This window comes from Thunnus maccoyii, chromosome 7 (genome assembly GCF_910596095.1).
Source record: "Thunnus maccoyii chromosome 7, fThuMac1.1, whole genome shotgun sequence".
Lineage (NCBI taxonomy): Eukaryota > Metazoa > Chordata > Actinopteri > Scombriformes > Scombridae > Thunnus > Thunnus maccoyii.
In genome coordinates, this window is record NC_056539.1 from 26,596,082 (window position 1) to 26,613,893 (window position 17,812).

The 17,812-nt window shown below is 40.0% G+C and overlaps 1 protein-coding gene across 3 annotated transcripts in view; it reads right to left on the bottom strand.

The window, feature by feature from the left end:
- LOC121900258 (ephrin type-B receptor 1-like) overlaps positions 1 to 17,812 on the bottom strand; it is a 106,476-nt gene that overhangs the window by 6,824 nt on the left and 81,840 nt on the right. Inside the window, exons 16-21 of one of the 3 annotated variants that reach the window (XM_042416426.1) lie at positions 17,608 to 17,755; positions 14,829 to 14,978; positions 6,001 to 6,197; positions 5,740 to 5,898; positions 3,830 to 3,961; positions 125 to 3,094 (exon numbers count right to left, since the gene is read on the bottom strand). In XM_042416426.1, the coding sequence (XP_042272360.1) occupies positions 3,850 to 3,961; positions 5,740 to 5,898; positions 6,001 to 6,197; positions 14,829 to 14,978; positions 17,608 to 17,755 (766 nt within the window). In that variant the 3' untranslated portion in view covers positions 125 to 3,094; positions 3,830 to 3,849. Of the gene's footprint in view, positions 1 to 124; positions 3,962 to 5,739; positions 5,899 to 6,000; positions 6,198 to 14,828; positions 14,979 to 17,607; positions 17,756 to 17,812 lie in introns of those variants that run through there. The other 2 variants (XM_042416427.1, XM_042416425.1) reach the window with 2 other exon arrangements.

Here is a 17,812-nt window from a genome sequence, read left to right on the forward strand (position 1 = left end):
AAGAAATTACACAATAGATGAGTTGATGCATGTCAATCAAACTGAGACTTTCATATGTCACTTCCAATTAAACTTCACAAATAGTCATCAAAAAGTTATTTTATGTTTCTGTTGTTATTTTTACCATCATCCATAATTTGTTTTAATTTATCGTAGCTTCCTTAAGTGTCCCGAGTGTCCATTAACAGCACACTCAAAAAACAAAGAAAAAACACATTTTCTAGTAAGCATACTGACTTTTTTGAGTTAATAGTATTTATTTTGTAACTTCACCCGTGTGAACACACCACATACTCAAAAGCTGCTTAGAATTAGTGTGTAGTTTGCAATCTGGACACAGCTTGGGTCTTCGTTGACAGTGACAGGTCAACAGGTCAACAGGTCAACAGGTTTTTTGTCCACTGAGTTTTGAATCAGATTTTGTTTTGTTTGCTTTAGTTTTAGAGTCATGATCATAAAACATACTTTGTTTCTGTGAAACAGAAACACACTTCCAAGGATGACTTTTAGTGGAACCTTTTACATAATTTTCCTACAAACCCTCGATAAAAAAGAAAAAGGGGGCATGAGGAGGAAAAAATTGAAAAGCGTGGTCTCTCCCTGCTTTCAATAAAAAGGATTAAAACCTCAATTTAGCCCTGAACTAGAAGATGCACCCAGACATTCGGCACAGATGCAATCAGACTGTGTATTAAGCCTCCCTATTGTTCATCGCCTGAAACTTTATCTCTCTGTTTTCGTGCTAACAAGCAGGGAACTCTGAAAGATTTTAGTAACATGTTCTTCTCTTTTTGAAGCTGAATTTCTCTTCTAGGGTGGATTTAACTTTTAATAAGCACTTCGGAAAACTAACATCGTAACACTTTTCTCCATGAACTCTTAAAGCACTTCAACTTGGATTAATCTCTTTACATAGTGCATGATTTACCAATTAAAGATCACACTTTATGCAGCGATGCAGACAAAACCTCACATCTGTCATGTTCCTGAGATATCCTCTCTGTGGCGTGTGCTTGTGCTCAAACCAAGACATGTCATAGTATAAATACAAGACCTGCTGTAGATCATTTATGCCTTCATTGTCTTTTCACAAACACTGACACAGTAACATGTGAAATGTCTCTGAAAGCTCACATCTAACCTTGTTAAATACCAGAAGGAAAAAACACGAAGCAAGGGATAGACACATCACACTTAGCTACAAATGTTACATAATGTATTAAGATGCCTGTCTGTGTTGATAGCTTTCATTTCTTCAGTGTGACATTTAAGGTGGTGTTCAATATGAGCTTTTAGACGCACTAGTCATCTCACTCTTTATTAAACCCCCGAGCAAACGCTGGAACTGTTCTTCCAGAGGCATCTATTTACAACGAATTATGCCTCTGAACCGCTGACACGCTCCCAGTTGTTCTCAATACTTCCTGATAAAATGTTCAATAAGCTATCGTTGCCAGGCAACAAATGCAATTCCGGTCGCGCCCGCGGAGCTGTGATTTGGCGAAAAAGTGGCGACTGAAAAATGTTTGGAGGTTTAAAATAGTCATGGACCTCTCAATTTCACATCTCTCATAAATAAAAGACTTTGGGGCGTCCCAGCAGTGGAGAATGACGGTAGCGCGAGACAAACACAAACACAGCTTCCTGTAGGACACGTTGGAGTCACGCAGCAGTAGAACGTGTTGAAAGCAAACAACTAAACACTGTCACTGCTGTCATTGTGAGCCCGGCTCGCAGCGGATGAGAAATAAAATAACGGCATCCAATCAATGCCTCAAACTGGTAATCCTCGGGATGTTGGTGCACACGCATGACCAGAGGTTTTGGGCTGAAGGCCTGCCGTTGTTTCACAGCTGGTAATCTTCTCAGCACTGAGATAAAAGAGATCTCCCAGTGCTTCTCCACTACTGTGCCCTGGAGTGAGATCAGCTTTCATGATATCATATTTTGTTCCAATGTGAGCAAAGACAGCAAGTCAAACATCACATTTAAGCATTAAAACATGATAAATAAGACAGCGGTTTTCTTCTTGACCCCGCAGCGTTTTGTATTTTTTGCCGTCTTTTCTTGTTAGATCTTTTCTATGACATGTCTGAGAAATCAATCTGTGTTGCTTGTTACTGTGTGTTGCATAAGACCCCGCGTTGAAAAGGTTGTTGTCCACATTAAGCCCGTGGATAGATCACTTCATGTCATTTTATCTGCAAACTGACGCAGCGGTGGTAATCAGCGATGTCGATCAGGGTATGTGACTGTCACAACAGACTCTGACAACAATGACATGTCCGTCAGCCAATTAATTAAAAAAAAAACCAAAACAAAACAAAAAAAAAAACACTATAGGGCCCTGTCTGCCTGGTGTAGAGAGATGATTACCATCGGGATGGCAGCCATACAGTCTTGACAGAAATGAGATTTGTTTCATGCGAGCACAGTACATGAGCATTGGATTTCTGGTTTGTTCATGCGCCGTATTGATTGACTGGCAGTCAGCTTTAGGTTTTGCAGCCAAATCACAAGAACATAAGATGAGAAAACCTTTTTCTATCTTTTGAGATTCTCTGGCCACTGCAGTGCGTTTACAACAGGTGTGACTCAGCAGCTGCTAATGACTTCATACCCGCAGCCTCTTCCGCTGTCTTGTTTTTTTTTTTTTTTTTCAAATCATCCATACTTCTAAGTGTGCAGTTGCCATGCTTCCTACTGTAACTTGAAAAGGAACTTTGATTCTGTTACACTGAAATGGTTTCTTATTTCTTTATCATATTTTGTTTCCGTTTTCTGATCCATAATTGGCTTTCCTCAGAGGGCATTTGCGCTGATTGTAAAACATCATCCATTATAAGTTCCCTCTGAATTAAGTATCTAAGTAGGCCAAGCGCTGCTAGCTCTCTGCATGGAAGTGTTTATCTTTTCATGGCAGCATGGAAAGTACAAAAAATAGAGCTACAGTATGAAACCTATTTTTTTTTTTCTTTTTTGTCTGTAGTCCACAGCACTTCAAAGTTTGTTCCATAGTCCAGTGATGAGTCATCCAGAGGAAGATAATCATAGCGAACTCACAAATACTCCAGTGACAAGTAATTGTCCGATGCTGTTGGCAAAAGTGAAAGCAAATGAGCAAACAGGAAATAAACATCCCATATCTTAATATGTACAGACTCTTCAATATGAAGATTCACAAAGTCCTGTTTAACTGTTGGCTCTTGTCTGGATTCAAATGGTAATTTTCACCAACACACTGAAGTAGTCTCAACAAAACACACCGGAGATAACACGGCCTGTCATCTATACTTCTTTATACAGCTTTTGTCAGGCTTTTTTTTCTCCAGTTTGTGTCCTTTCATATAAATGTCAATCAGACACTTTCTCTTCACAGTCGTATGTTTGTGTGATTGATCCTTACATAAAAACAGTCTGTGACGTCCTTGAATTAAACAGTCAAGCTGGTAAAAACGGGTCTGTAGTCAAAGTCAAAGATATTTTGCAGGCAGTTTTTGGGTGTTTGTCCCTTCAGGTCAGACAGAAAATCTTTTAAAGAGAAGACACTATTTTTTTTTTTTTTTTCAGTTAGAAATCATTTCTGCCTAGCATTAGCTCTTGCACTAAATGTGCATTGAATTCCTTCCAGGAGCCATTTAGTGTAATTCAGTTTAGGAAGCTAAATGGTGAATGAGGGACTGCTGCTGCCATGCAGACACAGAAATGGCCACAGTGATTGTTCGAAAACATGTCAAGATCTCCACGATCAGTGGAAAAGGGGTAAAACAGAAGTGTAAGATGATAGCCTGCTTGCTTATAGACTGTAAACTGGTCGCATATTTCATACTGTATCGCTCCACTGTGCGGTTACACAGATTCAGTAGGAGACTGGTCATCAGTGTGGTGCCTCATTGACTGAACACTGGTCAGGATTTTCTTCTGGTGTCCGGCTAAAGACACTCCGATCCTCTGAAGATCTCTGGGAAAACACGGAAAGACAAACAGATATGAGGATGCATCATCGTCGGAAAAATCTCATATCCACATGGATGCTATTAAAGGTGCTATGTGTAAGATTTTAACACCAATAAATCATTGTTACATGAGCAGTGCTTGAATTGGGATTTAAAAAGGTGCCAATACTGAGTGATTTGATTAAATAATGACCACGTAGTAGCCTATGTTTAACTAATAATTTCCACAGAGATAATAAAAAAAGTCTTACATCTTTCAATTTACTGTCAAAAAAGAAAACATACGCTTTGCAGGCACGTTATTTCAGTTTCAACAAGTCATGATATAGAGGTAATCCTAACAAGAAAAAATACTAACAGAACAACAGGAAGTAGCTAGGCACAGAAGATAAAGTCAAGATCAACTGACTACTTGAAGAAACAAGCTGATACCTTTTTATTTATGCATAATATAATTCTATGTCACCCAGAATCAATCTTTTTTTTAAATGTGCACCTCTTATTTCTTATTTTTTGAGACAGCTTCTCCTTAAGTTGTACTTGTTGAATCGTGCCTTTCCAGCTCGTTAAGTCTGGTGTTGTGGTCTTTTTCCATCCTCTTGGGATTTGCGTCATGTTTTGAAGACAATATCTGTTGTATTTGGGTTTTTATTAAATCTGATATGGCACCTGGGACAATTTGCTTACCCATACTGTATAGCTCAAGTCATACATGTTCTTTATATGGACAATATGGACAGATGACTTTTTATAGGATCTAATATGGGTAAATAAGTTAGCAAACACAACACAACATGAAAAAAAGTTGCAAAAAATACAGTTCATGTAGATTTACCATCCATTTTATCCCCTGAACAGCGGTGCCTCACCCATGAAAATGGCCTTAAATAAAGTTCATTGGGTCACGTACCCCTCTCTGTCTGGACCTTTCTGCTGTCTCCACATGGGTACTTTGTTAAACTTAATTAATCCCTGTGGGGAAATTCATCCTGTATGTTTGACCCATCCTAACTTAGGGTAGAGTGGACAGCTAAAGTGCAGCGTACTGGGACCAACTCCAGGTCTGAGGCTGGCGCCACGGTCAAAGGTAATAGCAGTAGCTTCTTGTGAATCATTTACTGACTGAAGGTGTTGGACCTTTTAAGGCCTGATATTGCAGCTCTCAAGCAGGAGGAGTGATGCATGTTTTCTTCCTTTCCAGGCTTGTTTGAGCAAGAAAAGGAGCAATCTGCCCATTCTTAAAATAGTTAACAACAAAACGCATACATGCAGTACATTCACTAGCAAGTAAACAAAGCTGAAACTTCCAGAAGAAAGACAGATGGTGGATGGAGTGAAATGGAAAAAAATCACTTCCAACAATTTCTACAGAAAAGTGAAAAAGAGAAAGTGGGAAATATTGTCTTTAAGAAACACCACCGCTGCCAATACCACTTGCAGGACCGAGGCTACTAATCATTTAAAAAATGGTTCAATTTGTTCACAGTGATTACATTTTATTGCACTTTATTTGACAGTGATATATTGATGTTCAGTAATGGTGCTCATAGCATTTTATACCATGATAAAGAGAGGGAAAAAAGGATGGAAGTAAGTAAGCCAGCGCGATTGTTCAGAAAGACAGACAGGCCTACACATGGACCGGCAGTCAGCCAACCAGCTGCCCTGCCAGATCTCCAACTAACAAGATACAGACTTGGCAGGTGAGCTGTGTGAGACGCAGGCAGGCAGGGAGAGGCAGACAGAGAAAAAGAGAGAGAGGCAGCTAAATGGGTACACGTACTCGGCAGTGATTTGCGTGACGAGCGGCAAGGAGGTGAAACCCGAGCCCAGGAAGGAGTCTCGATACTGGGTCATCTTCAGCGCAACCAGCCAGTCTTCCACAGAGCTCACCCTGCTCAGGTCTGGAGCTCCACGATCTAACAAGGGGTGATGGGAAGGACTGCAGAAAGCAGATACAACAGGGAGAAAACTGTCACTGAAATAGAAGGCTGAGACAGAAAGAATGTGTTTGTGTATGTGCTTATGATGTATCTCTCCTCACCCGGGGGCGACATTGTTGGTGCCGGCTTTCAGAGATGCAGGGTTGCGTATCATTTTGTCCAACATGCTGACAATATCGGGGAACTTTGGCCGTGCGTTCCTGTCTTTCTGCCAGCAGTCCAGCATTAACTGGTGCAGCACTACTGGACAGTCCATGGGAGCCGGCAGCCTGAAGTCCTGCTCAATGGCATTTATCACCTGGGACATGGTGAAGGAGGGAAGGAGGAAAAAAAGGGAGGGAATTAGGGGGTATGAGGCAAATGCTGAAACTGAACAATCATTTGTCTACTATATTGTATTCCTCTTAATACTACAATATTATTATATCAAAGGTGTATTCCAACCATTTAGTGTTTCATAAAGTTAGGGGACTCACAAGAGACAGATTACAAAAAATGTATGGTTGTAATCAAAGCAATTGAGGCCAGGATATTCTGATTTTTAGTCCCTAGTATTGGTCAAGCTCCAAAAACACTGGATCCTACATTTCCCATAATGCAACAATGATGATATCATCAGGGTTATTTCCTCCAGAGCACCTTTGAAGGGGAACTCAACTGATTTTACACATCAAGGTCTGTTTACAGGTCCTAGGGAGTACTACTGTATACATGAAAAAAGTTGTATCAAAAACCCAAAGATATTCCATTTACTATCATGTATGACACAAAAAGCATAAAATTATCACATGTGAGAGGCTGCAACTAGCAAATTTTGGTTAAAAATGACTAAAAGCAGTCCCTCCAGGATTTCACAGAGTTTTCTGTGATTATTGTAGCCAAAAATGTTTGATTTTGTAGCAGCTTTTCTCAAAAATTGTGATACAATTTGCAATGTTTTATGTGCTGTTTTTGTGGTAGACTTGCAGGTTTTAGAAAAATTGCAAGCAAAGGAAAATAATGTGATTTTTTAAAAAGTACTATCAAGGAAGAGACACATGTAATAACTTCCTTCGATAAAAAGCATACTGCATATCACAGAAACTACTATATTTCAGTGCAAATTTTTAAATTTAAAAATGAGAACAATGGCTCAAAGTTATATAAAAAAGAAAATACTGTACTTGAGTTCCATTTATAAGCCTTTATTAAATGAATTTCCATTTTTATGTTTGAGGTAGATTATCTTTGCTGTCTGAACAATGCATCAACTTGTAGTCTTCTGACTAACTGAAAGCAAACCTCATTTGGGAACATTTGGGAATTGTCTTTGTTTACGGCAGTAATTTTCGTTGGCAGATGAGATTTGTCCATCTTCCACCTGAATGCACTCCTGAATCCTTACTGAATGCGCGGTGTGATGATGTAAGTTACTACAACACGAAATGCAACAATTGGTCCAAATCTCAAGCGGTCTGTTGATTTAGCCATTTCATACAGAAGAGTTACTGTAATTTAGCAAAATTGTAAGCTCAGATTTCAAGATTTCTGTAATTTGCATTAATTATTGAGATCGCAATTTCCTGGGGGGACTGTAAAATGATTATTAGATTATCAAAATAGTTGTTGACTAATTTTCTGACGATCGACTAATCGATTAATGGACATATTGTTGCAGCATTAGTTAGAAAGAAGTAAGTTTACTAGACTTCTGTAGCCTGCTGCTCATCTCCGTTTGAGGCAACTAGCATAACGTTCAGTTGAATGAATCAAGTCAAGTGGCTTTGTAGATAATGTAGACAGTAATGTAATTTTGACAAGGAACAAGATTTCATGGAATAAAACAGAAAATATTTCTGGTTCTGCTGTATTGATTTTTTTAAATAAACTGTCCATCGTGAATCTAACAATGTTTTAGGAGTGCAATGCAGAATTGGTGGAGTACTCTTTTAAAGATGCTGTGAAATGGCAGACAGAGCCCATTTAGCTTTGGAGATATGATGTTTAGAATATCTCGGCTGGTACAGTTTCAAAAGGGATTTGACCAAACAATTCTGGGTATTAGTTGCCTGAAAGTTGCTGTCTTAAACATGGAGTCTCTTATGTATACAGTCCCACAGCAGTTTGGGACTGTATACAACACTGTTATTCCCTTTGTAGACCATTCACATCCACCCACACCCCCATCACCCATGTTGTTAAATCAGCAGGCGGAGGATTGAGGATTTTTGAAATGTAAACAGTGTAAAAATGTAAAGGTTTTTGCCAACAGACACCAAACACACATAAGATAATCCTTTGTTAATCCCACGGCGGGGAAATTTGCTGTGTTACAGCAGCAAAGTGGATAGCACAATAACAAGAAGGATCAGTAAAAAAAGCAAGATATAATAAATAACAGTAAAAAAGCAAAATATAATAAATAGACAGACATAAGGGTTGAGTTCACACTAGGAAATATTGATATTGCACATGAGTGAACTGTCAGTTTTGGTGTGTGTGGTCTACTGGGAGCAGTGTTGATTGTAAAGTCTGACAGCAGCAGGAAGGAAGGCGGTATCTCTCCTTCACACACCGTGGGTGAAGCAGCCTGTCACTGAAGGAGCTGCCCAGTGCTGTCAGAGTGTCTTGCCTGGGGTGGGACATGTTCTCCATCAGGAATGATAGTTTAACCATCATTCTCCCCTCTCCCACCACCTCCACTAGATCAATGGGGGCATCCCAGGACAGAGCTGGCCTTCTTAGCCAGTCTGTTAAATCTCTTCCTGTCAGCAGTCGAGACGCTGCTGGCCCAGCAGACCACTCTATAGAAGATGTCAAAAAAGTCAAAAAAGGTCCTCAGGACTGCCCCTGTACTCCAAAAGACCTGAGTCTGCTCTGTCCTGTCTTATACAGTGCATTTGTGTTGTCAGTCCAGTCCAGTTTATTATTCAGGTGAACACCCAGGTACTTGTAAGAGTTCAACAATGTCCATTCTCAATGTCCATTTCCTGGATAATTGCTAGCACAGTAGAAGAGTGTTTGCACCTGCGGAAGTCCACCACCAGCTCTTTAATTTTCCCTGCATAAATCTGGTGGCACCAATCCACAAAGGCCACAAGAGTTGTGCGTGACGTCTGCAGTGATGGTGAAGAAGGGAGCCAGAACTGCGGGGCCCCCGTGCTGCAGTCAACCATGTCGGACTCACAGTCCCGTATGCTCACATACTGTGGTTGGTTGGTGAGGTTGGTGAGGTAGCCCAGTATCCATGCTGCAAGATGGCAGTCCACCCCTGTGTGCTCCAACTTGTCCTTCAGAAATGTGGGCTGTATGGTATTGAAGGCACTGGAGAAATCAAAAAACATGATTCTCACAGTGCTCCCAGGCTTTTCCAGGTGAAAGAGGGATCTATGTAGGAGGTAGCCTCAGACTGAAGTTGAAAATATGTTCAACTACAGTTTCCCGCACAGCTGGTCTGCACAGGACTTGAGAAGCTTGATGATTTGCTGATGCCATCTGGACCCGCAGGCTTTCTCGCTTTGATCCTCCTGAGTCCTTTCCTCACCTGGTTTGTTGTGAGGGACAGATTGGGAAGGGGCGCTGTGTGCTGGAGGTTGTGGGTGGGGGGCGGAGGGAGGGTAAGGTACTGGACAGGAAATGCTGTGGATGTGCAGGGTGGCTGTGAGCTGAATGTTGCGGGAAGGGGGGTGCAAATGATGGGGGATGCAGCAGGGAGGACTGGTAGGGGGGAGGGGTAGATGATCAAATCTACTGAAGAATAAGTTCAAATCATTCACCCACTTTCAGTTCCCCACAGGCTGGGAGTTGGGTTCCTTGTAACCAGAGATGGTTTTAAGGCCCCTCCAGACTCCACTGACGTTTTTCCGCTGTAACTGATCCTTCATCTTCCTGCTGTAACTGTTTTTCCCCTCCTGGATCTTCCTCCTCAGCTCTCTCTGCACATTCTTCAGCTCCTCCTTATTTCCTGACCTAAAGGCCCTCTTTTTTTTTCCTTGAGGGGAGCCTTTATTAAAGAGTAATCCGGGGTTTGTTGTTGGAACACAGCACAGTCCTGGTAGTTATGGCGTTTTCCACACAGAAGTTGATATAGTTCAATGCAATGTCCTCCCCATGAGCATGACAAAAATCTTCCCACATAGTTGAATCAAAACAGTCCTTCAAAGCACCGTCGGACCATCTTTTCACTGTTCGAGTGACAGATGGCTGACTGTGTAAGAGAGGTTTGTACACAGACAGGAGGTGGACTTCTGACCCATGACTCTGCAAGCTACCGTGACCCACAAGATAAAAAGGTCAGGTGCAATTTTATATTATGGGAGGGTTTAGCTGGTTGCGACAAATCATATTTGATTGGATAAAATGTATATGCCCCAATGTGCAGGATGACGAAAATACTTAAATTATTTACTGTAAAAGAAAAGATGAGGATTTTGATATATAAATAATTGAAACTGCTTGTTTTTGATATATATTTGTGACGGCACTACAATTAAAGCAGGAATGCATGATAAGAACTTGGAAGAGTCTTTTTCTGTGTGTTTTTAATATTGATATAAATGAGAGATGGGAGAAAATATTTTGAGTGAAATTTAATCTTGTGATATGACATCAATAAATTGCTCACAGTGTGGTGCTGCTCTATGATGCTCGGGATATCAAAGAGATGAAAGAGGCAAAATGATCCAAAGTTGAGTCCAGATTTCTCACTGCTGTTCAGGGATAGTTTGTATTCTGCTCTCAAGTTTTTTATTTGTCACTTTCTGTAGTGTTTCTGATGGCAAAAGGTCTGTAGGGAAACAATACTCTTCTCTATTGCAACTCCTTTTTGATTTTGGCTGATAAGACAGGTGTATTTTTACGGAATAATCTTGCCTCGTTCAGCTTTATTTAAAACCACAGAAACTTTCATTTCCATTTAAGAACTTCATCTTGGCACGGTGTGCAATCACACAGTATATCAAGGTATTCATCGCTGAGCAGCAGTGACGCTTGCTGCAGTCTCTGATGTGGAGGCAGGTAGTTTTACACAGAGGAGCTCTTGATTTCATTATGCCAGTGCAGGTAGTGAGGATGATAAAGATCATTCGAGGTTTCTGTAAAAACCTTTAGGCAGGAATTTTGCATTGCAAAGAGGTTGTGTTAAATATGCCTGCATACCTTTGGGTGCAGAATGTAATTATAATGAACATCACAAAATTCAAAAGTTCTTTGACTGAAAGTGAAACTAGCTGCCATGCCACCTTAAACAAATATCCAAAGAAAGGACAGAAAATGATTATGAAAATATGAGGTTCAGTGATCATTATCTGATAATTATTCTGCCTTCTGCACCGGGAATGGGAAAATAATTTTTAATGTCTCATCAACTCTAATTATGATGGTTGTAATGTTTAAAACTCACATTGTGGCATGCCCTGATGGCTTGGAAAGAGGTGCCTCCAGATAATTTCTGTCTTGCAGATATATTTGCGCACATCGTATAAACATTTGTGACTCTTCTTTCTTGTCACCTTTCACTTATTCTCACCAATCAGTATCTCTTTTGGCTATATTCACATATTTAATTGGGAAAATTATAGTCCTTGCCAAAGTACTATTCAAATCATCCATATATGTTTAAATTCATTTTTTTTCCAGACGAATAAGCCAAAAAATGATTGATAAGTAATAAGTAATTTATCTTTACTTCATTCCTGCTGGGTGCCACAGTTTTGTCATTATTGTATTGTATATTCTGTTTGTACTAGTCTGTCCAAAAACAATAATCCTAAAACTGTCTTTTTATTACTTCTTGTTATGGAGAACATTGCCTGTCAAGACACAAAGACAGAATTTTTTTTACTAAAACAACTCAGATGGCTTAAGCTTCATATTATCTTCAGACTTTTGCTCAAATCTAGGACTTTGGATTTTGTCCCTCATCACTTACATTGTAAGCACATTTGGCAGGGATCCTCTAATAGTTGGTATAAACAGGAATGGTTACAGCCAAAAAAACCTGTTTTGATGTTAATTTGGAGCTGATTATTGTTTTAAGACAGACTCATAAAAATCCTTTTTTTTAATTTTATTTTTGCATCTTTTTCTACGTTTTGGTCTGCCAGTAACTAACTTTATTTTGCCACAGTTGGCCCCAATGAGTTCCTGCAGTTCCCAATCACCTGACCTCCACATCAACCTGCACACCTGCTCCTCATCCCCTCATTAGCTCCCCTAGTAAAAAAAGCCTTGTAGTTTTAGTCAGTACTCTGCCAAATTTACTATTGTGCCTTCCTGCCAAAGCGTTCCAGCCTTTTGTCTTGTCTGGCTGCTTTAGTTTTTGACCTCTACCTGTTTTTGGACATTTGCCTTCCTGCTTGTTCTCTGTTGGACTTGTCTACCTCTCCTTGCTTTGATCATTGACCTGGTAAACCTTGATTTAACTCCACCTGCTCTGCCAAACTTTGACTGTTTGTGCCATTAAACCATTGGTGCCACCCTTTTGTTCAAATTTGAATGATGGAGTGTTCCTTTAAGAAAACACAAGTGCCACGAAATTCCTTGAAATAATACTTTGACACATTTTTTCACCAAATTCTGTCAATTCAAAGTAACAAGCCCGTGTCATTGTATTTGTAAGCCTGTCTAACGGTAAGCTGAGGGAATGTGGTGCTGCCAGTACTGTAAATGCAGTGCTGGGGATTTGCCTGCTCACTGAGTGAACTCTACTTGACCCCGACACACTTCTCAGGCTTTGTGCCGCATAAATTCTCTCCTAAGCACCACTGTCAATCAAAATAGCAGCGAGTGTAGTGAAACATCACAGGTCTCTTTCATGATTAATTCATGTCGAACACAGCACCTGTGGTGGCTCCACTGACAATTTCACCGTTCCGTGTTCTTTGAAATTGTGTGTGTGTGTGTGTGTGTGTGTGAGAGAGAGAGAGAGAGAGAAAGAGCTGGATGTGTGTGTACTGTATGTGTGCCTTTATACATGTCTGCTTGCACGTGTGTGGTTCAGCTGTGTGTAGCATATGTGAGTTTAGGGTGTGAGGTTCATGCATAGTTAATGCCCCACCAGACCCTCGTTAGCTATAGTGGGAACACACACTTTCCCCATCATTATACACTGTCTTTGCCATTATAAAACTGTCTCTGTCATTATACTGACTCTCTGTCATTACTGTTGAATAGGCTGCTTCTTTTACTCGGGAGCAACCATAAGGGGATAAGGGGTGAGTCTGCAAGGGAGGAGGTGAGGAGAGACGGTGGCAGGGAGGTAGGAGACGGAAGGGAAAGTGTGAAATAAGGGGAAAGAGCTGCTTAAGTTGATATCGATGCTAGACAGGTTAAAGGTTCTCTGCAGACAAAATTGAGGCAATATTTAGTCTTATTCAGTCCCACCAACACTTTGCAGTCTTTTTGTGAAGTGATAAAAAATGCTTGACTTTGCAGCAGTATTTGATTTTTTTCACAGTTAAATTGTCAGAAATTGCAAGTCGAGGAAAAAAAAACGTTTTCTTTTAACTCATGAAAAGACCACATTTCCCATGAACCCTGTCACTTCCGGTTTTGCACACAATATCAATATAAAATAGAGGATATCGATGGACTTGTCGCGACTCTTTTTCACTCTCATCGCAAGGTGTGGACATTAAATTTATGATATACTGATGTCAAAATCTTCCTTGTAGCACCTTTAATGCAGAGAAATCGCAAATACTACGGAAATCGGTTTGAATTTGCATTAATTGTTGCATTCACCAGATCGCCATTTCCTGGAGGGACTGTTTATTAGTTGAAAATGTGTTTGTGTGTTACATTTGGAAATGATTTCTGGATATCACCAACACTGATTAACTCCTAATCTGCAGTACAGCTAACCAGATACAGGAAACTTCACGGATATTCCAGGTTAATGAGGTCTTAAAGCAGGTTAAACATTGCCGGAGTCGGGCTGTGATCTGTAAAGTGTGGTTTTACTGGAGGAAATAAGGCAAAACAGCTCCAAATATTTCCTAAAAGAGATTAAATGAAGCATATTTTCCAGGTAATAAACACAGCTGAAGCCAGTCAGCAGTGTTTTGGCAGATTTATTTTAAAGTTTAAACTCAAGACAAACTGGAGGCTTGTAAAAATCCCCACGGTCCTCTGTGTCAAAGCCATTAGATATATAGCTTCCGAAAGCAAGAATTCAGAGCCTCAGTGCTTTGAAGTGGGTTTTAGTGCCAAAACTGACTATAATCTGTGTATCACATTTCTTTTCAGAATAGAAACCTAAAATTAAAATTTCAGCAATCCGATCTTGTGGAACCTCCTTTTTCATGTATTGTACGTGATTCCCTTTAGGTTAAAACACTAAAATTGAATACTCAGCCTGAAGAGTGGATTTTTTTTTTTTTTTTTTTTAGAACACCAGAGAATTATGCAGTTCTTGTGTTTAAAAAATTGCAGATCTTAAAAAACACAAGGATACTCAAACCATTTAACAACAATGTGACGCCAGCACAAAGAAAATAATAGGTATCGAAACACTGCAACAAATTGATCATACTGTGAAAATAATTGGAATAAAGTTGTCAAGACAATACAATATTCCCAGAAGAAAACATCAGCTGGAAAAAAAAGAATTCTGATGCTTTTTTTTTCCTCTTTTTTTTTTTTTTTTTTAGGAGAACAAACATTTCTGTGACACTTAAACTGATGTCCTCATTTTCCGTGTGTTTTCCTAGACATGCAGAGACCCTGCTGTGACAGACTGCAAAGGAAACAAACAAGCACACCCCCATTCAGACACACACATACACGCACACACACACACCAAAAAAGACAATGTGCATCTAAAAAAAAAAAAAAACATGCAAACTTACACTAAAAATTAGTTACAGACATCAGTGAGAGAACAAGACATCAGTCAGAGTCTCTTTGTTTCTCTCTTCTCTCTTTTTCACACAAGCACGCAGTGACTTACGTCTTGATTGCTCATGTCCCAGTAAGGCCTCTCTCCGTATGACATCACCTCCCAGGTGACGATCCCATAACTCCAAACATCTGAAGCTGACGTGAACTTCCTGTAGGCAATCGCCTCCGGAGCCGTCCACCGCACTGGGATTTTACCACCCTAGAAAAAAAAGAAAGAGAAAAGTGAAGAAGAAAGATGTAGATAAACGATGGGAGGCACTGAAAGGAAGGAAGAAAGATTTACTTCTTTATAGCTGATAGTTTGACTCACAGTCACGCTCACACAGTCGTGCCAGATTACTAAACAGAGGCCGACGTATCTGTCATAGTGCATCATAAAAATAATGCTGACGACTGAATAATAACGTGGTCATCGCAGTCTTTACAGGACACAAAAATGAGAACTGTATCTGTGCCGTTGTATGATCACGTACTTTTCTTTTAGTGAGAGAGAGATGGTAAACTGTTTTTAAAGAAGATGCTACCTGTGCCTGATTTTTTCCTAAATGTTTTATCTCTGGTGTGGAAGTGAAGACAGAGCAGGTGTTTGGTAGTGTAGTGAGATGGATAACATGCATCTGTACACACACACACACACACACATCCACTCACACTTGTTTGCTCTCGTCTTCTCTGATGGAGACAAAATAGTCAGTAAACAAAAACTTTGTTTATCTGACTGCTGATTTTGGAGTCCAGGACACACAAGGACACACCACCACATGTTGGTTTGGCAGAACTTCATTCTCTTTTCATTTTTAAATAAACAAGTGAAGTCTATTACACATTAATAAATCAATAGATATATTTAGCTTAATAAGATTAACAGTCACAAAATGCCTCTAAAACTAATGATGAATGACTGAATTACAATCAGCTGAACACAATGCTGTGATCAAAATTTAGTCATCCTGTTTTTCATATTGTCATTTTGCTATCTTGGTCTGTTCCTTACAAACATCTATTGCATGTCATGACATCCTGGAAGAGGGATCCCTGCTCTGTTGCTCTTCCTGAGGTTTCTTTAGAGGAGTTTTTCATTATTCGAATCAAGGTTCGAAGGATAGAGGATACCGTATGCTGCACGGATTGTAAAGCCCACGGTGGCAAATTTGTGATTTGTTATATTGGGCTATATATATAAAAATAGACTTTACTTGATAATGTCTACACAGCAGCAGCTTCAGTCTTCTGTCAGTGTCTATTCGTGGTCAATTGACCTGCTCAACCTCTCTCCAACACCTTTTGCATAAGACTTTGTGAGCTAATTTGTGTTTATTGGGTAGAATTTTTGATATACACTCTAGATATTACACTTAGTGCTGATAAATGGTTTATGTTTAGAGAAGGATGAAAGGGTATAGTATCCATATTGAAATGAATCCCCAGTTGACAGTAATGTTATGGATTATATGTAGGAACAGAGTAATTCACTCAGTAGCTATCTCTCCAATTACATTTCAACAGATCACGTCACACTGTTTGTGTTAAAAAATTGCAAGGGGGCATTTTTTTGTCATAAAATAAAATTCACTGGCATGTTGAAACTCCCTGATGCTGTTATGGTTCTACCGAGGTATAACTCATACTATGTTTAATATGATTATTTATGGTAAACTGGTATTTGTCCTCCTGACATCTGGGGCGTTTTTGAAAAATCATTACATTAGTTTTCTTCATATTTACTGCCAGGGCCAAGTTCTGACAGTACTTTTCTACTATGTCCAGCTGTTGCTGCAGTCCTTGTTCAGTAGGAGACAGTAAAACAAGGTCATCAGCATAAAACAGGAACTTTACCTCTCAATCTAAGATGGAAAGGCCAGGAGCAGCACACTGATCCGGCTGAACAGCAAGTTCATTTATGTACACATTAAATTAAGTTGGACTTTAATTGCAACCCTGATGAACTCTTCTTCTCTGGGTGAAGAATTCAGATTGTTTATCTCCCATTTTAACAGCACACCTACTTTCCAAATACTCTGATTTGTCTCTATACCACGATGTAGAAGTCTGTAATAGAGCCCTTCATGCCAGATAGAGTCAAAAGCTTTCTTGAAATCAATAAAAACAGGTGAATATCTTACCATTTTTTGTTTGGTGTACATGTTTGTTTATTAAAGTGTGAAGGGTCAGTGGCACGGTGTTTTGGGAGGAAGCCAATTTGATTTTTACTCGAGATGGAGCGTTCGTCAAGGAAATCTAGTATTCTTCGATTTAGAATACTACAGCCTAATTTACCTAGACGACTGCTGACACAGATGCCGCGGTGTGAAAAGGCCTGTGTGTGGTGAGATCCATGTCAGTCGTGTGAGTCTAAAGCTCAATGCATGAGAGTTGGCAGCCCTGACACAATGTTTGCTAACAAGCAAGCCTCTCGCTAGCTTGTGAGCTTTGACCCACAGTGGAGGAGACAATGTTGTGCAATTTGATTGCTTCCAATGTGTCTGCACTGTCAGCTGTATATGAACATTAATGTTACTTGCATCCTAAAAAATACTAGTGCTACTTGTGCTAAAATACTGTGGCGCCATCCTCAAGACACACTTTATATTTATTATAATTAATAGTCAACGGATCTCCAGTTGGCAAAGCTGTCAAGAGTGATCATCACATGTGATAGAACAATCCAGCCTCTTGTTTATTAAAATCACCATGGCAACAAGCAGGCCATCTTTAGGCCTTGTTGTGAATGATGTATTAGCACGTCCTCCTGAGTGTACCTTGATTTGCCCTTGAATGTCCTGTGTGTGTGTGTGTGTGTGTGTGTGTTGGTGTGTGTGTGTCCTCACCAGTGAGCTGGTGTAGGTCGGGTCAGAGGTGTCCTCCTCCAGATATCGTGATAAGCCGAAGTCAGACACCTTACACACCAAATTACTGTTAACCAGGATGTTCCGAGCTGCCAGGTCTCTGTGAACATAACTCATCTCCGCCAGGTACCTGTAACATCAACAGGATTTACGATGTGAATGTGTGTGTGTTATCTATTGCCAGCTA